The 23,465-nt window shown below is 40.9% G+C and overlaps 1 protein-coding gene across 1 annotated transcript in view; it reads left to right on the top strand.

Annotated features, from left to right (window-relative positions):
- Window positions 1-21,450, top strand: part of LOC100464417 (aromatase) — a 39,254-nt gene extending 17,804 nt beyond the window's left edge. Inside the window, exons 4-11 of the mRNA XM_002920421.4 lie at window positions 1,138-1,292; window positions 6,618-6,794; window positions 9,233-9,347; window positions 13,024-13,138; window positions 13,574-13,736; window positions 16,414-16,655; window positions 17,861-18,181; window positions 21,411-21,450. Coding sequence (XP_002920467.1) covers window positions 1,138-1,292; window positions 6,618-6,794; window positions 9,233-9,347; window positions 13,024-13,138; window positions 13,574-13,736; window positions 16,414-16,655; window positions 17,861-18,109 — 1,216 coding nt within the window. The 3' untranslated portion in view covers window positions 18,110-18,181; window positions 21,411-21,450. The remainder of the gene's footprint in view (window positions 1-1,137; window positions 1,293-6,617; window positions 6,795-9,232; window positions 9,348-13,023; window positions 13,139-13,573; window positions 13,737-16,413; window positions 16,656-17,860; window positions 18,182-21,410) is intronic.
- Window positions 21,451-23,465: the final 2,015 nt, after the last annotated feature.

Here is a 23,465-nt window from a genome sequence, read left to right on the forward strand (position 1 = left end):
AAGCAGCTACTAGAGGAGGAAATAGGTGGGGAGAGGAGAGATGGAGGAGCTTCCTCCTCCTCCCTAGTTCCTCCCAGGCCTTAAAAGCTGGGCATGGAGAGGGATGGAGGCAAAACAGTGAGTAGGAGCTGAGAAGTTCAAGGAAGCCCGTTGGCAGGGTCCCAGTGTTGCTACCTCAAGGGCTATCTAATGGCTCACCATGTCCTATATCCTGAGAGAACTCTGTGACCCTGGAGACCTTGATGAGTCAGGATGGAATGCAGGGCCTCAAGATAGCAGCTGTTACCACCACAGAGAGCCTTCCAGGCCCAGCCCAGCCAGCTAAGCCCAGAGCCAGGAATGCCCAGGAGATGCCCTCCAAACCCAGAAGGATATCCACTGGAGGGGCCAGGCCTGATGAGAGATTCTGAGGATTGGTGGTAAAAGGCAGAACTGCTGGTTCCAAATGGAAAAAGACTTGGGCAATTCCAGGAACTCAGGATTCTGAGACTCACTCCTGCAGGGGGTGGCAGCATCTGGACTGGGGCTGGAGGCTTTTGGGACCCTCTGGTGGTGTGAAGCGCTCAGCTTCTCAAAGCCTTGCAGCTCTGACCCCAGTAGTGGGCAGTATTTTGGAGACTTGGAGTTAGGGGGAAAAAACGAAATAAGGAATGTGTTCTGTGTGTGTGTGTGTGTGCGTGCGCGCGTGTGTGCGCGCACATGTGCTATCTTTGGTGATGCTCAAGCAGGGAGTCAGTAGGTAGGAATATTTCAACTGGAGAGGGATATTCTTATGCTAACAAATGCTTATTCAATATGAATCCTAGAACATCTTGCATTTATTTTTTCTAAGATTTATTTATTTTTTTAGAGAGAGGGAGAGAGAGGGAGAGTGGGGGGAGGGGTAGAGGGAGAGGGAGAGAATTTCCAGCAGACTCCCCACTGAGCATGGAGGCCGACCCTGGGCTTAATTTCAGGACCTCAAGATCGCGACCTGAGCCAAAACCAAGAGTTGGACGCTTAACCGACCGGCACCCCTCGAATGCCTTGCATTTCGATCAACATGCATTTGCTAAGAGAGCCACCTGGTAGTCAAAATCATCACCATGAATTCTCCTGACCCTTAAAAACTAATGCCAAGGTTTGCTGTCTCTGCAGGTCCTCCAGTATGTTCCACATAATGAAGCACAGTCACTACAGCTCCCGATTCGGCAGCAAACTTGGACTACAGTGCATTGGCATGCATGAAAACGGCATCATATTCAACAACAATCCAACACTCTGGAAAGCCGTTCGACCTTTCTTCACCAAAGGTAATCAGGCGCTGGCGACATTCTGCTCTTTTGTCTATAAATGAGCCCCCTTTCCTGGAATTCAGTCTGCTGCTTCACTTATTTTGAAATAACAAGATATGGTAGGCACTGTTCTAACTCCTTGATATTTTAATCCCACAGCAACCCCATGTGGTAAATGCTCTCATCACCTACATTTTACACATAAGAAAACTGAAGCTTAAATAAATAGGTTCAGTAACTTACCCAAGGTCCCCAAATTAGTAAATGGTGGCCCAGAAGACAATGTCACTGCCTACATTTTTAACCACCACAAACTCCATTCTTCCTGTTGGTGCACAAAGCAATTCCGTGGATGTGAAGAAGAGAGAGAGCTCTGTACTTAGGATCAAGAATTTAGTGTGTCGGTCACATGTTTGATTTAAACATAGTCAAACAATGTGTTTGCTGAATCATTGACTGACATCCCAGATGTTTTAACAGAAAGCAATTTGCAAATAAAATTAGAGAATTTTAGAACTAGGAAGAACTGTATACGTCATCTCATCCAGTCTCTGAATTTTATAGTTGGGGAAATGCAGTCCTAGAGAGGTTGTGATTTTTGCTGAGGCAACATAGCAAACAATAGATGAGCAGAGAGCTGGTCCCAAGGCTCCTTATCTAGTGATTTCCCCCTTTGCTGTATTTTGCTGGAAATGAAGCGGCTGGGGAATACACATGACCAGTCTTTGACATCAACATCAAGGAAGATAATTATGTCCTGGAAACATTGTCAGTGATAGAATCTGAAGCTAGATGGGTCTTAGGTCTGACTGTGCAATATTCTTCCTTCTAGCCAGCCTCTGTAGTGAACCTGGATGCCTCCCATGTGGCTACTGAGACTGGGAGAAGCTATGCCTGTCCCAGCTGAGCACTGATTCCCTCTACAGAATTGCCCATCACCAAGACTGGGTACAACTCTATTGGAGACTCCACTTTTGTGGACTCTATTTGTCTCCTATTGCTGTTGTAACAAATTGCCATAAACTTAGTGACTTCAAACAATACATCAATTATCTTATAGTTCTACAGGTCCAAAATTTGACATGGGTCTCAACAGGCTAACATCAAGGTGTTGGCTGGGCCATCTTTCTTTCTGGGGTCTCCAGAGGAGAATCTGTTTGTTTTTTCCAGCCTCAGAGGCCACCTGCATCCCTTGGCCTATAGCCCCTTCCTCTGTCTTCGAAGCTAGCAACAGTCACTTTCTAACTCTGACATCAGCTGGGAAATATTCTTTGTTTTCAAGGACTCAGGTAATTAGGTTGGGGCCAACCAGATAATCCACAGTAATCTTCCCATCTCAAGGTCCTTAATTTGAATCATATGTGCCAAATCCTTTTTACCATGTAAGGTAACATATTAATAGGTTCCAGGGACTAGGACCTGGACAGCTTTAGGGGACTATTATTCTGCCTACCACTCGTGTTGGGGCAGATCAATCTTCTCATGCCTTAGAAAACTGCAGAAAGGGTATAGGACTCAGGATTATAGGTTTGGGTTCAAGTCTTAGTTCTGCCACTTTACTAGCTATATGAACTAGGACAAGTCACTCAGCCTCTCTGAGCTTTGGTATTCCTTCTCCACAAAAGGTGATAAAGACAACCGAACATTAATTCTAGGGTTATTATGAAGACTACATGAAATAATGCTGTAAGATCCTATAGAAATGTGTTTTTTTGTTTGTTTTTGTTGAAGTATAGTTGACATACAGTATTACATTAGTTTTAGGTGTACAACTTAGTGATTCAACAATTATACATGTTATGAAATGCTCCCCACAATAAGCGTAGTCACCATCTGTCACAACACAAAGATGTGACAATATTATTGACTATATTTCTTATGCTGTACATTATATCCCCATGACTTATTTATTTTATAACTGGAAGTTTGTACCTCTTAATCCCCTTCACCTGTTTCACCCGTCCCACCACCCTCTCCCTTCTAGCAACCACCAGTTTGTTTTTTGGATTTATGAGTCTATTTCTTTTCATTTGTTTGTTCATTGGTTTTGTTCTTTAGATTCCACATATAAGTGAAGTCATGTGCTATTCATTCATCTTTTTCTGTCTGACTTATTTCACTTAACATAATACCCTCTAGGTCCATCCACGTTGTTGCAAATGAAATGTAAGTTTTATTTTACTTTGCTGTTTGGCCCAGGCACATTAGGAACATGTGAACTGGTATTTAGGAGCAGTTAACTCTCCCATAATCAAAAGAATTTTTAAATTTTTAGATTAATAGAATTTTCTAAACTCATTCATTTGTTTAACCAACTACTGTGTTCTCCTCATTGAGCTAGGTACCCAGAATGCAATGATAGTCAAGACATGGTCCCTGCCCTCAAGGAATTTATAATAGGGGGAGGGGCAGAGTGGCAGATCAATACGTCACCAAATATCATCCTAGGTGATGTTATGCAAGAGGTGTGTACAGAGTGCTACAAGGCACAGAAAAAATGGGCCATCTAAAGTATCCTGAGGGGTCATGGGAGGCTTTTTGAGGAGTGGATGCTTATGATAAGTTTTGAAAGAAGGTAAAACTACCTACATTAAGAAAGTTGGACAAAGATGCATTCCACAGAAGGAAAGAACAGGATACTCCAAGACAGAGAAGGGTAGTCAACACTGTATGTCCAGGGAACTAACTGCAAGTAGGCCCTTGTGCCTGCCATGGATACATGTAGGCATGAGGCCAAGGGGAAAGCACTGAACTGAGTTTATCTCAAAAGCTACAGTAAATCATTCAAGATTTTAAGCAAAATGACATGAACATATTTGTGTTTTAGAAAAATTCCTCTGGTAGAAGAATGAATGATTCATTGACAGAAGGCATGACTGTGAGCAGTGAGAACAGTTAGGACTGCAGTGATACAGGGTGGGTGGAAGGGAAGTCATCAGTGTAAGAGATGTTAAAAGATTGGAATCTGGGGCGCCTGGGTGGTGCAGTCAGTTAAGTGTCTGACTTTTGGTTTAGGCTCAGGTCATGATCTCAGGTCATTATATCGAGCCCCGAGTCAAGCTCAGCTCTCAGCACAGAATCTGCTTAACATTCTCTTTCCCTCTGTCCTTCCCTCCCCCCACTAACTCTCTCTCTAAAATAAATAAATAAATCTTTTTTTAAAAAAGAGTAAAACCTATGGCACTTGAAATCAATAAAAAAAATCTTTGTCACTTTTTTAAGATAAGCCCTATATATAGAAGATCAGATTTTCTAATAAAAACATTACAAATCTACTCAGATTAAATACCAAAAAAAGAGGTCTAAAAAAAAATAGAGAGGTCTAATTGCTTATTAAAAGTTCCCTGTTGTGTCTGATATTTTTAGTAATCAATGAGAGTCCCAAGCATTTCCCTTTTTTTTTTTTAAGATTTATTTATTTGAGATACAGAAAACATGAGTGAGAGGCAGAGGCAGAGGGAGAAGTAGACTCCCTGCTGAGCAAGGAGCCTGATGTAGGGCTCCATCCCAGGACCCTGGCCATCATGCCCTGAGCTGAAGGCAGACACTTAACCAACCGAGTGAGCCAGCCAGGTGCTCCCCCAGCATTTCTTGAATTTCCTTTTAGAGTTATGTTCCTCATTAGTTTTCCTGATATAGCAGAAATGTTGGGGTACTTTTTGGTATCTAAAGTACTAATATTAATGAAGGCATTGATTCCCTGGGCGTATCTATGGAGAAATAGTGAAGTACAGCCTAGGCAATGGCCCATCCCGGAGAAAGGAAGGCAGAGGGGCAAGAAATAGCCTGTGTTTCCTAAAACTGCCAAGAGAATTGTCCATAGTGAAGAAATTACGCTGATTTCTTGCTCACTTTTTTTTTTAACCTGGATAAGATTCAGTACTTTTTCACACATTTTAAAAATTAAAATTATATCTACATCATACCACTGCCTATAAGCGATGATATTAAATTTTGCTTATATGTTTGAAATGTGGCTTCCAGCTCTTGGACATAGAGGCAAGTCATACATCTGTCTGGGACAAAACCACCAGGGATATTCGAAGCCAACCCTTTTGCACAAAGGGCTGAGTTATTAAGGAATCATTTGGTCCCACCTGTGAATGTGATAGTCACCCAGGAAACAACAGCCTGGTCTTTCATATGGGCCAGGTATTTCCTAAAGTCAGAAATTATGCTACCAACCGAACCTTCCTTTTTATATATAAGTAGAAATCTTAAGAATCCAGAAGCGCTCACCAGGCTTCCTTTCTTATTTGCAAAGTCTGCCTTTAGGGGTTTCTGTTGTGCAACTGTTTTCTTTGTTGTTGTTGTTGTTTTTAAAGAAAGAATTATGGCTACAAATTTCCCCATGATTTTTCATTCTATTTCAAGAACTCTGACTTTAACAGTAAGTCTGAATAACAAAAGACATAAATTGGAGAGATGACTCTTAAAAAAAGCTTTAAAAAATAGAACAAAGAAAGGAGAGCCTTAAGAGTTAAACTCTGGATAGATCGCCTACCACCACAACCCACTAGCTGCCCAGATGATCTAGAGCAAAGCCAGTTCACTCTACCCGTCTTTACTCATTTATTCACCCATCCTTCCATTCGTTCATTCTTCTATTTGACAAATACGATTTGAAGGCCACCATGTACTGTGGACTTGAAGGACAGTGCTAATAGGAGGTTGTCACTGCCCTTCAAGAATTCCCAGCCAGTGGGGAAGACTGGCATGCAAACAAAAAATTGTTTAGTTGTCACAACCTTGGTTAATTAAGACAAATCTAGAAGTAGTTTGAAGAGAAGCCAAAATCAAGAGAAGAACACTTTTGGTAATTTGTTAAGACTAGCATTTTCAACCACATAAACCACAATTAAACAGGAAGCACTTTAGATCAATAGTTAAGGTCCAGTCTGAGTAGTTCGATAGCAATACCTTGCCACCTGCTGAAACATAAAATAAATAAATATCTCCCTGGCCAAATCCAAACCTTCTTTAGAGAAATATATATACAATAAATACCACTGATGTGTGATTCATGACTACAAGTACTAAATGTTTCATTTGCAGTCTCACAAATGATTTGCCACACATGAAGAAGAGTTTAATTTTGAATTTGCTTAAAATAAGATTTTTATTCATTTATTCATTCATTCATTCACTTTTTCCGTAAAGGTGATGCATGTTTGTAGAAAATTAGAAGAATGCAGAAAAGTATAAAAAAGAACATGAAAACTTCTGCCAAGTTACTGAATAAAAAATCGTGTACAGTTAAACTCCAACCAGAAAAGGCCAAAATAACCTGATTGTGCGTGCCCCTGAGTTCATGTGACTTACTCTCTGATGTGTTCCCCTCAGCTTTGTCTGGTCCTGGCCTTGTGCGCATGGTGACAGTTTGTGTTGGATCCATCATAACACATCTGGACAGGCTGGAGGAGGTCAGCAACGAACTGGGTTACATCGACGTGCTGACCCTTATGCGGCGCATCATGCTGGACACCTCGAACATTCTCTTCCTGGGGATCCCCTTGGACGGTACTAGAGAGCTGACGTTCTGCCCTTTATTGAACAGGGGATGAAGGGGATAACGGACTCAAGGGAAGATAATGCTGTTTTTGTACATTGCTCTTGTTCAAACATCTCTAAGTATTCTTATGGGTTTTTTTTTTCCTAGTGTGTTTGCCTTGTTTATTTATAAGATAGGAGTTTCTGTAAGTAGGAGCCATCTCCTCTTTTATAACTCTCCTCATTGCTCTGGGAAATATGATTCTACCCACAGTCAAAACTTGACAAACGTGATCAATTAATTTGGACATGAATATACCCTACCCCCAATCAAAATGATATATTTAACCAATTCCAACCGTTCTTGTGGGCGCATGCACACACACACACACACGCACACAGATATACATACATACATATATACATAAATATACATATACACTCCTCCCTCAAAGCTACTAAGCACGAAAACTTTGTCCATACGATGATAATGGTGCTGGTGCTGCTACTGCTGGAAATGATGAAAATAGCTACCATTAATTTAGTATCTACTATTTAAAAAGTTGCTTTACATATAGTTTGTCATTTAGCATTATAACAACTCTGGCAAAAATGTCCCACACAAAAAGCTACTCCCTTCACTATACTACAGAAACAAATATTACAACACATACATGCAACTCTATCACCATCAAAAAATAAACATTAATCAGTTGGGTTAATTCCATGCTGCTTTTGTCCAGCTTAATGTAATTTTCCCTGAATTCTAGCATGTTCACTGACTCATGCATTCATTCAAAAAATATTTGCTTATTGCCTATTTTATGCGAGGCACTGTTCTAGGTTCTGGGGATCGAGCAGTGAACAAGACAGATAAAGTCCTTGCCTTCAAAGAGGTCACATCCCAGTGGCAATATAAACAGCAAACAAGTAAATATCTAATAATACATCAGGCAATACTAAGTGCCCTGAAGAATAAATGAAGCAGGTCAAGGGGATAGAAAGTGAAGAAGAAGGTGCCACAGGGGGGAGTGGGTGTGGCTATCCCAGACAATGTTGTCAGGAAAGGCCTGTGCAGGGAGGACACCTGGACATCAGCCTAAATGAAGTGAGACCAGGAGCAACATCCAGGTCTGAGGGAAGAACATTTCAGGCATGAGAACAGGGCCTCATTTTAACACTGGCCCAAAGCAGACGAGCTGTAATACTGCTGCCTCATTGGCCACATTTGGAAGAATGGATAAGCTATAAGCCCTCCTTTCTCCTCTCCAGCTCTGCTTACCTCCTGTTCCCTGCTCTTTACTTACTTCCTACAAGAGTCATAGAAACCTCATCTGACTGCCCTTTGGATGGGAGCCCCATTCAACTCTGCGTATTTTAAGTCACACCCCTTGCCCCATCCCCTTCAGACAGGAACTCTTAATCCCAGCTGGCCTGTCCTACATGCAGCTCTCCGAAGGTCAGGCAAGTCCATATTTTATGAGTCCCTGCTTCATGGTTCCCCGCTGGCCTCGGTTCTTAGGAAGGATGAAGTAAATGGAATTGTAATCTCTCTGTTAATTTAGGGATACAGGCTGTGATGCTAAGAACCTGTAAAACCCCAGGCAGAGTTATGTAGATCCCCCTTCTCCACACCCGGTCCTGGTTAAACTCTCGATTTGCCTGAGGGAGTCAGTGCAACTAGAGGAAAGAACATTGCTCTGAGGTCAGATAGAGCTGGGCTCCAGCCCAAGGGCCTGCCTGCCACAAAGGCTGTATGGTGGTGTTAGGCAAGCTTCCCAGTTTCTATGAACTGCAGTTTCTTCATCTGAAAAAGTGATGACACTCTATCAGCCCCCTAGCAAGATTGTAAGGATTAAATGAGGTCTCTTTTGTAAAGCGCTTTGCATGGTGACTAGTATTTAGCAGTTGAAAAGAAATGCCTATTCCCTCTCTTTTTGTACAATGTGAAAAAAACAGAGGTTTTCTTTCCCCAAACATGCAATTTAATTAAAGGACATTCATTAGGAGCTGACTATGCATGAGGCTCAGGACAAGGCATTAGGGATACTAAGATGAATTCTATACTCTGGACCAAAATGTAACCAGGAAAGTGGCATGGCTTTCTGCCCTCCCAGGCGCCAGAATTGAGGCCGATAACAGCCATAATTACTGGTGTCCCTCTTATTTCCCATCGTCCAAAAAAACAGGACTGAGTTGGACACTCAGTCAAAGAGGGGCATGTGAGATTCTAGGCTGTGTCTTTAACACAAACTTGAAAAGCGGTAAATCTCTGGTTAACTTGGTTGATTTAGATGTCAAGCAGAATAAATTAACGTTGATTTGTCTAGTGGCATTCATATGGCTAAAACACCCACTGAAGCCCAGGCTGGTAAGAAACTCTATACAGGGGCTCTTCTCAGAGTACCCTTCTTGGGCTCACATTTTGGCTCAACTACTCTGCTCTTTTGTTTGTTTTGTTTTTCCAGAAAGTGCCATCGTGGTTAAAATCCAGGGTTATTTTGATGCATGGCAAGCTCTCCTTCTCAAACCAGACATCTTCTTTAAGATTTCTTGGCTATACAAAAAGTATGAAAAGTCTGTGTAAGTAACACAAGTTTGGAAAACTTATCAGTGAGATTGGATTGACTTTGGGTTGTGTCTTTGCTGTTGTTGGCCTCTTCGGCTAGCTTTCTGCTCTTCAGAACCCACAGGGGAGCTATGGATTAAGACACTGATGAAACATTGTACAGCAATTTGGCTGCACGTGGTGGCCAGAATGAAGAGTAAGGGAGGCCTTCGGCCCGGGCAGCTTTTCAGCAAGGGGGCCAAGTGGGTGGTCTGCGAGCCCCATGTCTGGAATTAGGACACTGCAGTGTAGTTTGAGTTGAAGAGAAGGGTTGGTTAAACCTATCATTATTATCTGTAAAAATTCTCTTTTCATATCTGGAAAATGGAAACACAAAATCATTTTATAGTTGTGTTGCTTCTGAATGAATTTAACATAATTCAACTTGTAGGAATTAACAGCAGTCTCAAAAGAATTTTTTCACGATGAATATAATGGACTTCAATAAAATGTGTGATTTCCTTTTTTTTAGTCATATATATTAGTCTTTGGGGGATCCTGAAACTGTCATTAAATGGCTTTGCTTTGGTTATAGGTGAGTCTAGACAAAAATTGGACAAATGCCCAACGGCCTATAGGCTAAAAAAAAGGTTTCTAGAATGTAAGTAGTCAGCCACTAAACACTGCCCCCCAACCACCAGTGAAAAGCCCATGGGATTTAGAAGCAGACAGACCTGGTTTGTATCTTGTCTCTACTGCTTAGTAACTAAATGTCCTTGAGAAGTTATTTAAAGTAAAATATAATCTACCTTCAAGAATAAAAGTATAGATTAATGAGATCCTATACGTAGGGCAATTAACACAGAGGATGGCACATAGAAGGCACTAAAGATATTAGTTTCCTCCTTCCCTCTGTTCATATCTTCTTCCAGATGTCCCTGATGATCTTAAATTCTCCATCTCTAAAAGTTTCCAAACTTGTCTGAAGACCTAACTTTATCTTGTTTGTGTATTTTGAAATTTAATAATGTTAGTCTTCACAAGGAAGCCAACTTGATGTTGCTTATATATTCTCATGTGGTTGGTGAGTATTAGGTAGGTGATTTGGACACTTGGGTCTTTATACATTTCATTGAGTTTCCACCAGAGCTTACTGTGGCTTGAATTGATGAGATAAAGGATTCATCTCTTCCCTATGTTCAAATTTGGCAGTGGTCTGAAGGGGCTCATTTTATAGTTTCTGGTCATTTGTTTAGCTTTGGTTTTGGCCAGCAAGCCCATTAAAATTTATTGCATGAAACTATATAATGGTTTCTCTTAGGTTTCTACAGAAATTAGCTCTGTAACATTCCCCCTCTATATAATATTTGCCAATGGTTAGTACATTAATCTATATCTCCTATGTCCTAGAGCAGTAAAGACCTAGAGAAATCTTTGAATTTCCTCTCCCATCCATGCCCATTGCAATAATGCCATTCTTTTTAAATTGAGGTATAATTGACATAAAACAGTATATTACTTTCAGGTATACAAACAACATCATGACTCAGTATTTGTATATATTGTGAAATGATCACCATTATATCTAGTTACAAAACTTTTTTCTTGTTATGAAAACTTTTTTCTCTTAGCAACTTTTAAATCTGCAATATGGTATTGTTAACTATAGTCGCCGTGTTGTACATCATGTCTCCACGATTTATTTTATAACTAGAAGTTTGTACCTTTCGACTCCCTTCAGCCATTTTGCCTACACTTACCCGCCCCCCCCCACCTCTGGCAGCCACCAATCTGTTCTCTATGAGCTAGAGTTTTTTTTGTTTTGTTTTAAGATTCCACATATAAATGAGATCATATACTAATTGTCTTTCTCTGTCACACCAATACTTTTTAGAAATATACTGATGGAAAGGATTCTGGGACATCTATTCCCATCACTATTTATTCAATTTTATACTTCTGCCTATCTTAATAACCAATATTACAGCAGTATTGTTTTCTACTTTTTATTCTGGCAAGTTTAAGGCTTTTTAGCCACAGAATACCTTAAACAGGTGTTTGTGGCCTGGACTGATAACTGAGACAACCTTGTTTGGGTGCAAAATATGCTCAGAGTTCCAAACCACAGACTCACAGATATATTCTTACAATACATGTTTGTAAGTCAGAGATTTCCTATTCCCTGAAAACTGTCACTGAACTCAATTCTCCCAGTTTTTAAGGGTGTATAAATTCAGATGCATATATTTACATAGGACCAGCTTCTAATCTGAGTAAGAAGGATCCCAACGGGCATTCACAGACCCCCCAATTCTGCCCAGGGAAGAAGATGTTCAGAAGTGGTTGCAGTTCCATCAAGGAATTCTTCATGAATTTATAGTCTTAGGGCATTTAGGGGCCATTGCTCAGGTAGGAATGCTATGAGCATTCACAGCCCACCAACTGAGTGAATATCTGTCCCTTGTATGTAAGAGTTTCAACAAATATTTGCTGAATAAATGGACTGGTAGATGAATGAATGAATGTGAATATATCCTTCGTGTATTTCTGGAGGTATGTATGTATCTATAGGCACACTTACAGAGATACGCAAAAGATGGCATCCTCATTTTGAATGACACAATTACTCTACTAGCCTGAGGAATACCTCTTCAAATGTTTAACACCTTCCTTGAGATGCCCAAAAGAAACTTTAAAAAGTGGGATGAATCTTAAAGAATCTTCCCTTAATTTTCCTGCCCAGCTGGAGTAAACACAGAGGCTATTTATGTCAATATCATCAACAGGGCGTAGAAGTGACCATGTCAACAAAAATTTGAAAGAAAGATTTATTATACATTTAATGTAATGCAGAACACTATTCCCTGAGATTGGGGAACAATACACTTACACGTGAATGCGTACACTTTAAGACAAAGGCAAGAATAGCAGAATCTAGATCTTAAGATGGACTTATTGTCTGTTAAGTCTGAGCCCTTCACTTTAAAAGAGATTTAAGAGACGTAAAGTAGGTTATGTAGAGAACAATCTGAACTAGAACCTGACTCTCTTTCCAAGGTGCTTTTCCCTCTACCACACTGTCAAAATGCATATACTTTACTCGTGCGGTTAGTCAGTCAATAAGTATCCACTTCATGTTTACTATGTGGCAGAAACTGCAAGGTATGAGAATAAATATCAAGAGGATTACTTGATCCCTTGTGTTCAGTTTCTAGAATAGGAAATCTCAAACTCAATTTTTTCCAGAGTTGAGCAAACAGAAATGGGCTGGGTGGTTATGAGTCAACAGGAAGTGAAGGTGCCTGGAGCAAACATACCCCAATAAATACCTTCACTGGTTTTTGGTTTTGTTTTTCAATTTAGACACTGTACCAGACATTTCAAAAATCAGAAAACACAGTTGGATTTACCATTTTGGTACCAGCTTTTAACCCTTAACTAGAGGTTACAGTTTTGCTTCCAGTACCTTCATTTTGCTACCAGTACCTAGAAATCTTAGCTAAATTTGGTTCCTTAACATGAAGTGTAATGAATACATAATTTAAGGATTTTGGGGAAGAATTAAGTTTAAATTCAGTTATTTGTGAGTGCTGAAGACTTCAATTAAAGCAGATAATTTTACTTAAATGGGGCTAATGAATTTGTTTTTCTAGATGTCTTAACTGACTACAGATAGATTATATTTTCACTTAGAAAAAAAATTTTTTTTAGCAAGGATTTGAAAGATGCCATGGAAATTCTGATAGAAGAGAAAAGACACAGGATTTCCACAGCAGAGAAACTGGAAGACCATATGGATTTTGCCACCGAGTTAATTTTTGCCGAGGTACTGACCTGGGTTAACCATAATTCCCATGCGATATGTGTACTTGACTGTGTCAGGTTGTGTAAAGATCCCCTCTTGTAATTGTTGCATACTTCTGCTTTTAAGTATCTGCACTGGTACTTCTGTAATGGCACCCCAAAGAGCCCACTTATTAGACATTCTGGTAAGACTGACCTTTTAAGATTGAAACTACTGTGTCTGCACAATACAAAATCGAAAATGGGGGAGCCCAGAGACAGTAAATACATATAAAATTGGTTAAATTTTTCCCCTTTCAGCTGAAGACTATTATGAAAAATGTCCAAAGTCGATTACAGAGGTGTAATATTTATGACTTCATTTCATTGATGTTTTTGATCCCGACTCTCCCTTTCCCTCCTTTTTGGAAGCTTTGATTCACTTTTCCAATTTTTCGCCCTTCTCCCAATTGTTCAGAAACGTGGTGACCTGACAAAAGAGAATGTGAACCAGTGCATATTGGAAATGCTGATCGCAGCACCAGACACCATGTCTGTCTCTGTGTTCTTTATGCTATTTCTCATTGCAAAGCACCCTAAGGTTGAAGAGGCAATAATGAAGGAGATCCAGACTGTTATTGGTAAGAACTGATCAACTAATAATAGAACTTAGAAAACAATTCCTTCTGAATGTCAGCTTTTTATGTCCTAAGAATCTGATTTCAAACAAAATCTTTATTATAATCCACCCAGAGAACAATAAAGGTAGTCATTTTGCCACACTTGGTTATGCCAGATAGGTTGCAAAGTTAGTTCTGTTCTGTGGGGGTTTTTTTCATTATAAAAACAATGCATGCTTACTGAAGGAAATTAAATAACACAAAGATGTATAAAGCCAAAAGTGACATGCCCTGACCCCTTCCACTCTCCTCACCAGCCTCATTTGCATTTCCCAGGGGGAACCACTGTTAATACTTTGCCATTTATTCTTTAAGGTCTTTCTTAATGTGCACATAAATGTTCTGCCTACCTTATGGGGCCAAATGCTTTTGTGGGTCCACCCAGGGAACCGGCTATCATCTACAGCAGTGTTTCTGGGTTTCAAGCAGTCTGTCCACAAATGAACTTCCAGTCAGTGGCAGAAGGACAAGGGGAGGATGACAGCAAAGGCAGGAGAGCGATCAGTTTCCCTCTCCCCCCAAATCCAGTGATGCTGGACCCTTTTTCCCCCTGCCCTCTCCTCCTCCACCAGGTCCCTGCTCAGCTCTTCCTGACACAATGTTTTCCCTGCTCTGGCTTTGCCTAAGCATCATTCTGCCCACTGCTGCTGATGCTGCTGCCCCCTTCCATACAAACACTGTCACATTAGGAAGAAATCAGAATTGCTTTCTGGGGAAAAAAACCAGAATTCCTTATTTGGAATGTCCTTCACACGGATAATTTTTTTTTTTTTTAAGGGAGAGAGACAGTGAACACCAGTATCATGTGCATGGGGTGGGTGGGTTGGTGGGAAGGGGCAGAGGGAGAGGGAGAGAGAAACAGAGCTGCTCAGGACCCTGGGCTGATTTTGATTCTGCAAAAGTGGTAACCCATTCGAGAATGCTCCAATGAAGGGCTTGATCTCACAGCCCTGAGATCACGACCTGAGCTGAAATCAAGTCAGAAGCTTAACTGACTAAGCCACCCAGGGGCCCCCACATAGATAATCTTTTCAGGAGCACATTTCTGACATGTGAAGAGACATCAGTAATGATACAGACTTTTCTCTCTTGACCTTATACAATCCCTGTGAAATGGCTTATTTGGTTGTAGAGAGGCACCATCTTTTTAAAGCCATTGGAGTGCTACTTGAAATAGTTGACAGGAAGGGGAAATTTCATAAAAGGGTTAAATATGTGAGAGAATGGTTCCACAGATGAGTTGCTGTAGGTGGGAAATTGCCTGGGAAAATAGATCACAGGAAGCCAGAATGACATTCAAGCCTCAAATTCTAGAATGGTTTCTCATGTACCCCCTGTCAGGTTCTGAGTTCTGGGTCAGGTGCAGGGGCACATCAGTGAATAAGCCAGAGCTATTCCTAGACTTGTGGGCTCACAGGCTGGCAGGAGAAAGAGAACTTAACAAGCAAGCCCAGTGGAGTGAAGAGAGAGCCATAGAATGATGGAGTTCAGGCAACAAGGGGAAAATTGCTCTTGAAACCATGAGCCTTTAATACAATTTCCTTGAGAGGTGAAAAGTGTTTGTGCCCCATGATGTCCCCCTGACACTTCAACAAACCTCTGCAAAGATGGAAAATAGCTGAACCAGTTGTACATGTGTTCATGCTCCCTCTAGATACACACACATAGTAATTACTTCCTAGGGAATGCCTCTGGTTACCTTCTTTGTCATCTTCCCTTCCACCATCCCACCCCAGGTAAATGCACCACACTAGACCCTTGAGTGTACAAAGAGCAGCATGCAAGCGGCAGGGCTGTTAGAGTTCTCTGACCAAATGAGACCTTTTCTGAATGGTGCAGTTGTACAGGAGACAGAGATCCCTCAGGACCCTGGGCTGATTTTGATTCTGCAAAAGTGGTCACCCATTCGAGGATGCTCTGAAGCTTTGCCAATTCTGGGAGTAATCCAAGCCTCTCTGACCAGTCAATCCCCAGCACCCCTGGAGTTTAGCTGAGGCACCTATTTTGCTGTGGTAAGGAAAGAGGTTCTTGCCACTCTACCGCAAAAGGTTGTTCTTGATGAGATGGAAGGAGGGACTATCAGTGATGTGTTCCAGGCAGATGACTGCAGAGGTAACCAGAGGAGAAAATTTCATTGAAAGGGATTTAATTCACCATCTCACTTTGACTAGAGAAGGAGTGGATGTCCCCTAGAATTTAGAGGAAGAGACAAAATTCAAAGACCTCAGAGGCCAGGCAGATAAAGTTTGAAGCAGACTGTGTAGGTCTACAAAAAACGGCAGGTGGATACGCTCTAAAGGGCTCATTGGCTACTCAAGTTCACCCCATCATTGCCATGTAGGGATGTAGGTGCAGGGTCACCAGGTTTTCTGATTTTTTTTTTTTTAGAAATCCAGGCTTTTCCACAAAATCTCCCAGGTTTTATAGTAATTGGCTTCAAATCTGAATTTTTACAAAACATGCTGTGAACCAAATGACATATTTGGCCCAGGTTGTTGGTTTGCATTAGAATTCTAGAAAGAAAAAAAAAGTTGTTTTATCCAGGAGTTGACTGTTCTGTGGAAACTATGGGAGTTTTAATGCCCATCACGTATTGAAACTGTCATTACCTCCTTGTCCTATTTATCTGTTCCCACAGGTGAAAGAGATATAAGGATTGATGATATGCAAAAATTAAAAGTGGTGGAAAACTTTATCTACGAGAGCATGCGGTACCAGCCTGTTGTGAACTTGGTCATGCGCAAAGCCTTACAGGATGATGTCATCGATGGCTACCCAGTGAAAAAGGGGACTAACATTATCCTGAATATTGGAAGAATGCATAGACTCGAGTTTTTCCCCAAGCCCAATGAATTTACTCTTGAAAACTTTGCAAAGAATGTAAGAGCCCTTCCTTAAAACCAAGCGTGCCACTCTTAAAAATGTCAACTGTTAAATCCTCTCTGGTTCTGTGTTTTCACCATGTACATTTCATTCTATTTACTTGTTCCCCTCTATTACCTCACCAGAAACACATGTTTCCCCTAGCTTAGAACATGACTACCATATTCATCGTCAAGCCAAGGATGCTGGGCCTCCAGCTCTGAGAAGTATCCACATGGTGGCCACACAATGGGTCAAAATGTGAAAAATCCAGGCCCTTAATTTGGCTACAGTGAGGCAAATGTTGTTTAACCCAACCAACCTGCTTTTCCATTTCAACTTGTCACTTTGTAATCACGTAGATTCAGCTCTAGCAACCATCTCCGCAAAGGAAAATCCAGTTGTGCCTCAGATGGAAATCAAACAAGACCAAAAGATTTAGTTTCACAGTCTGCCTTTGGTTCACCAAACAGCCCCATGAACACCAGTTCCATTCTAAATAGAATTCAGTAATTAGAAGAGCTCCAGCTTTTTCTATCATTGAAATATACTGTAGATTCTGTTTCCATTATGTCAAATTTTAGGCAGCGATGTTTACATTTTCCAGATATTTCCCTCACTGTCCTCTTTTTCCATTGCATATGATGTAGAAACATGATCTTAATTAATCCAGTTCTCTAATTCATTCTGTTTCTATGTGAGCAACCCATGCTATGACAGCTGGTCAACAAAAATTATTGAACACCTACAATGTGCCAGGTACTATGTAAGTACAAATGGTAACAAGACAGTCAGATGTGGTCCCCATTAATTTTCTGCATAACTAAAAATATTTGTATGCTTGGCACTAATAGGTCAGGAGTCAACATCTTTGCACAAAAACAATCTTTGCCTTGGTGACATGCAGAAGAGTAGCAAAGCTGTGGCCATCCCACAGACCTAGTTAAGTATGCTAACATTGGCTGGAACAAGATGATGTGCATTGATTTACCCCAGCAAATTTATGTGAAAAGCCAAAGTGAGGACTGTCCAAGCTGGGCATATATCACAGGGAGTGAATCACATTGGATGAAGGAAAGAACTTATTTGTGTTACAGTCACTCATCTCAGTGAGGGAACAGTATGGTTTGGACCCTGTAACAACGTTCTGACCGTTCAGTGGTTTCAGGGTGAATCAAACAGAGACTGCATGACTCTGGCTAACTGTCTGATCATTTTCATAGGTTCCTTACAGGTATTTTCAGCCATTTGGTTTTGGGCCCCGTAGCTGTGCAGGAAAGTACATCGCCATGGTGATGATGAAAGTCGTCCTGGTTACACTTCTGAGACGATTCCACGTGCAGACATTGCAAGGAAATTGTGTTGAAAGTTTACAGAAAAAATATGGCTTGTCCTTACACCCAGATGAGACTAGCAACTTGCTGGAAATGGTTTTTACCCCAAGAGATTCAGAAAAGTGCCTCAAACACTAAAGAAGGTTGGTCCGTACCTACTCTGGAGATTTCTCATCAGTAGTTCACATGGAAGCCGTCCGTCTTTACCAGGTAGTGTCATCCTCACAGTGAACATTTGGTGGCCGGTGCCATTTTATAGGCATACCTTGTATGGACTGTCAGCAAGTCAGGAGACATTGGTCATCTGTTTTTGTCCAAACCAGAGAACCAGACTTCCAGAGAAAATAGAGACCAAGAGTTTGCAGGGAAAATGGTCAATCCCACAAAACATGCTTTGGAAAAGACAGGCCATCAGCAAAACTTATGTCCTCCTTCCCACAAAATCTCCACTGCCCTGCCCCAAGAGCATTTTAATGTCTGGGGCAGAAGCATTCAAGTCCATTAGAAAGGCCAGCCTGATGTCTGGGTACTTAGGGCCAAACATACCTGCTAATGTGAATAAAAGTGTTTTGATTTAGTTTTCAGTGGTAGGCTCCACAACATTCATATTCTTTGGAGAAGTGCTTACAAATTCAACATATGACTTTTCCTATGAATTATTCAATTAACTCCTGATTATCCACAGGAGACGTGCCTGTGGCCAAAGTTAAACAGAGGACCATTCTTTCCCAGTCTCTCAATGTATGCCTCAGCCATCACCTCCACTACAACAGATACAGATTCGGGAATATAAAGTAACTTAGTAATAGCCTGAGTAAAATATAATCAGGACTGAGTAAAATATAATCTGGTGTAGGAAAAAAAAATCACACAATGCATTTCAAATTCAAATAAAAATTCTTCATGTTTGCACATTGCTTAGCTCCACTAGTGCTAACCAAGTGATAACTTTAAATAATGGAATCTATTAACTCTTACAATGGCCCCAATAATTTGAGGGAGGAGAACTCCTCAACATCTACATCTAATTCCACAACCCAGTGGGTTCAAACCCATTCCATCCTCTTTCTCCCTCAACAGATTCCCCCCTCCTTCTTTCTGTGATCCCGAAGTCAACAGCAACAGATCAGTAGAGAATGTGGTCAGGGTAGAGGCCCTGCAATCATCTTTTATCCTACCTCGGATTTAATAGTTACCTTAGAGATTGAACAGCTATCGAGTTTATTGAATCATTATACATAGCCATGGATAAAATGCACACCTTGTAAATTAGTTCTTTAAAGAGAATCAAGTATGGGGCGCCTGGGTGGCTCAGTCAGTTAAGCGTCTGACTCCCGGTTTCAGCTCAGGTCATGATCTCAGGGTCGTGAGATCAAGCGCCATGTCGGGCTCCGTGCTGGGTGTGGAGCCTGCTTAAGATTCTCTCTCCCTCTCCCTCTGCCCCTCCCACACCCCCCTCTCATGCACTCTCTCTCTAAAATAAATAAATAAATAAATAATAAAAAATTTTTAAAAATGAAGAGAATCAAGTAGATGAGTTAATTTTCCAAACACCACTCCACTTGTGTTATACAGCCAATGATTGTATCTACTGAATGCCGTTTAAAAATTAAAAACTTAAACTCATTTATAAGTAAGTAAATGTTTGCAGTTGGGTCAACTTCCATCTCAACATTTGAATATTCTTTTCATCCTATTATTTGATAATAGGACAACAGCTGAATATAAAATGAGAGTGTAAGCACCTTGAGAGCAGGAGATCTTTTCTTTCTTTTCTATATTTACTTTGGAGGAAGGAGAGCACTGAACAGACACTCTTGCTCATAGATAATCTAATTGGCCCCAGAATCCAAGTAAAGGGGAGGCAGGTATTCTCAGAATTCAAGGATAGGTATTAGTAAAGAAAGAAATATTTGAATTTGGAACTATATGGATCATCTATATGGTCTAAACATACACAGAAATATGCCTGTGTACCTGGATATATCCATAGTCAGGTCTCGACAATCATCCAAATAATTCAGACCCCAGAAAGAAAGACCAGGATTTTAGATTAAATGTATCCAAGTTAATTCACTTGATGACTATAAACACACACTTTACTTTGCCTCTGGCTGGAAAACAGACTTCAGATCAGTATACTTCGCCCATCCAGTTCCCTTGGAACATCTACTGTATTTTGTATGCATATATGTAGTCAAGACCTATGTCTACACAAAGTCAGATGGAAGCTAATGTAGTTATATAGAGACATTGTAGATATAAAAATATGCTGGAGAAAATCTAGGGATGGGGTGGGGGGCAGGGAAAGGATAGGAAGAGGGGAAGTGCTGGTTTGAATGATCCAAGCAAACTCCCAGAATCAAATTATCTGGGCAGTCATTCAACTTTTCACTCTGCTTGAACAAACCCCATATGTTTGTACAGGTTTTGCCTAAGGACTTTGGAATATTATTGACTTTTCATTAGGCTGATCAACATATATTTGAAAATCCTGTTTTCTCTTCAGAATTTTGCCTCATTGTTATGTACTTAATTATCACCTTGAATGTGCTGTGGATTCAGTTTTTATCAGTTTTCAAAGAAATTGTCAGTGAAATGCATGCATTATAAGGGCTCTATTATTCTGAAATCGTGAGGACAACTGTGCCCTCCTATCTTCAGACGTACTGGACATCCCCCTCTGCCTTCATCAACATAACTTTTTCCTCTTCCAAGGAGAAAATAATCCCATACAGAACATCCCACCTATTAAGAAATGTCAGTTGGAAGTTGTCACTTTTATTTCTAAATAGCTTCTTTGGCTACTCATGGAGCTAATATTCCCATAAGTGTGTGGCACTGGACTACTTGAAAGAATACTAGCTGAACCCTCCTCAATCTCCTGTATCAGCTGGGCTCTGTGACCGAACCTTTCACCCATACTTGCAGAAGGATTTGCTCAATTACATTCTGTCAAAGTAATGAATGACATGGAATTGTGGTACTTGAGTTGGACTTAGCACAAGAAAAGCAAAGTCAAAGGCTGAACTCTCCTGGGCTTAACAGATAGGGCTTGCCCGAGTGAACTCCCTCATTTCTTTTCTGCAGTTTTTTGCAGATGTTGGCCTATGTCTAGAGAGCCAATGTTGGCCTATGTCTAGAGAGCCAATGGCCATACTCTGTTTCCACCAGGTCAACCAAACAAACAGAATGCATTCACACAAGTCAACCTGGTCACCAAGCCCAGCCCATTAGGTATACTCTGCCTTTCCTCTTCTATCAAGAAAGCATTTTAAAGCATAAAACAAATGGGAATCATTATTAGAATATAATTATAAAAATTATTATAAGAATAACCTTGAATCCACTCGTATTATAACCAAATGCAAACGTTTCACAAACTTCAGTATTTTAATTTACAGTAGTCCCACTTTATCCATGGTTTCACTCTGTGCAGATTCAGTGACCCATGGTCAACAGCAGTCACAGAGAGAATGATCCTTCAGACATACTATCAGGAGGTCAGCAGTAGCCTAACACTATGTCACAGTGCTTGCATCGCTCGTCTCAATTCTGCTCACCATGTAGGCACTTAATCATCTCACATCATCGCAAGAAGGGTTAGTACAGTACAATAAGATCTTTTGAGAAAGAGTGAGACCATGTTCACATAACTTTTATTATAGTCTATTGTTACAATTGTTCTATTTTATTACTAGCTATCGTTGTTAATCTCTTACTGTGCTTAATTTATAAATTAAACTTTACCATAGGGATGTCTGTACAGGAAGAAAACAGTACGTATAGGGTTTGGTACTATCTGTGGTTTCAGGCATCCACTGTGGGTCTTGGAATGTATCCCCCATGGATGAGGTGGACTAACTGTGTTAGTAAAATATTTCTTGCGATGAAGATCTGAGATTACAAGACCTGGAGGTTGAGCCTGTGGCCCAGGTGGTTTTTTAAGTTCCTTTCAGCTCTATGATTCCATAAATAAGGAGGCAGTGAAGCCTTAAATCTGGGCTCAGCCTTTTCTTAAATGTATAGTTGGGACAAGCTGTTCAATCTCTCTATACCTCAGTTTTCTTGTCAATCCAATGGGGACAATAATTACTTCAGAAGATTGCTGTGAGGATTATAAGGGATGATTCATGTGAAAGTTAGGACAGTGTCTGGTACAGGGAAACCTCTTAATAAGCATAGGCATAATAATAATGATGCTCAGTAGTTAGGTTGACTCATGACACCCTCAAACCTTTTCACATGCAGTAGAGAGGGCAGAAGGTGTGCCAGATGCTTCTATATCCATTTTCTCATTTTTAGCTTCATGACAACTCTCACATTAGTATGATTGCTGCAGGAAGCTCATTGTATCCATAAGAACAGGGACTCAGGGAGTTTGGAAGACTTTCCCTCAAGTCCACCTCTCCTTCCAAAGCCCTTGGCCCCTTCATCAAGCTGCCCCTTTGTAAAAGGACTCACTCTTGGAAGGCTGAGGAGGTCAGCCCCGGTTTCCCAGCTCTCCCACCTTGTGATGCTAGGTTTTTGTTTGTCCAGAGGATTTCCCAAAAGAATGATAGGTATCAGCAAGCTGGGCTTGTGGAGGGAAAGGAGGGAAAAGGAGAGAGTGCCTTCGAGAACCCCTAAAAATGATAGCACCTACTTCACCCACACAGAAAGCTGGTTCTACCTATACAGTGGTGTCTAGGTTGTTAGGGGTCCCGACTCAGAATGTCTAGAGGAGCCAGACAGGTAACGTAAATCAGACGATCAGGCCAGCTGTTAAGTAGAGCTTATGTGAAAAAAAGGAGTATTCTCATCTAAAGGCATTCAAGTTCAATGTTCTTAAAACACAGTGCCAGCCAGACCAGTCATCCTTGGGCTGGACTGGGCCCATGGCTTAAGGTCTCTAATATCAATCCCTTTCACATCCATCTTTTTTTTTTTTTTTTTTTTTGGTGCCCCCTTCCCATCCAACCACCCTGTGAGGAAGGCAAAAAGTCTCTGTTTCACTGATGAGGAAACTGAAGCACAGGGAGGCCAAGTGGTTTGTCCAATGTCACACAGTTAGGATCACATCTAGTGTTCCCCCCAGGGATCCCAGCTCCAGGTCTGACTTCACTTAGCCCAACCCTTCATAGCTGGCTGTCTTCTAAAGATGACTGTGGTGTCCTTTCACCAATCTGAACTTCGGTAGACCATCTGTAAATGCAGAATACACCAGAGGACTTCTACAGTCATTTTCAATGCTTTCATCTTAGCTTGTTATTTTGCTTCATAAACATAACACCATTTCCCCCTTTATATCTAGGTTCTAATAAATTGAGTGCATAAGGCAATTTCTCTTGCAGTTCAGACATGAAATGTGGCTGCTGAAGGGATGATCTGGGCATTCACCGCACATCACCTGCAGAATACAAGCTCCCAAACACTAATATGTCTGTATGTAGCCCTACCTTACTGCTGCAGAGGCATGAAACATGTTCAAGGACCATATTTCACTCACAAATAA

This window comes from Ailuropoda melanoleuca, chromosome 5, assembly GCF_002007445.2.
Source record: "Ailuropoda melanoleuca isolate Jingjing chromosome 5, ASM200744v2, whole genome shotgun sequence".
NCBI lineage: Eukaryota > Metazoa > Chordata > Mammalia > Carnivora > Ursidae > Ailuropoda > Ailuropoda melanoleuca.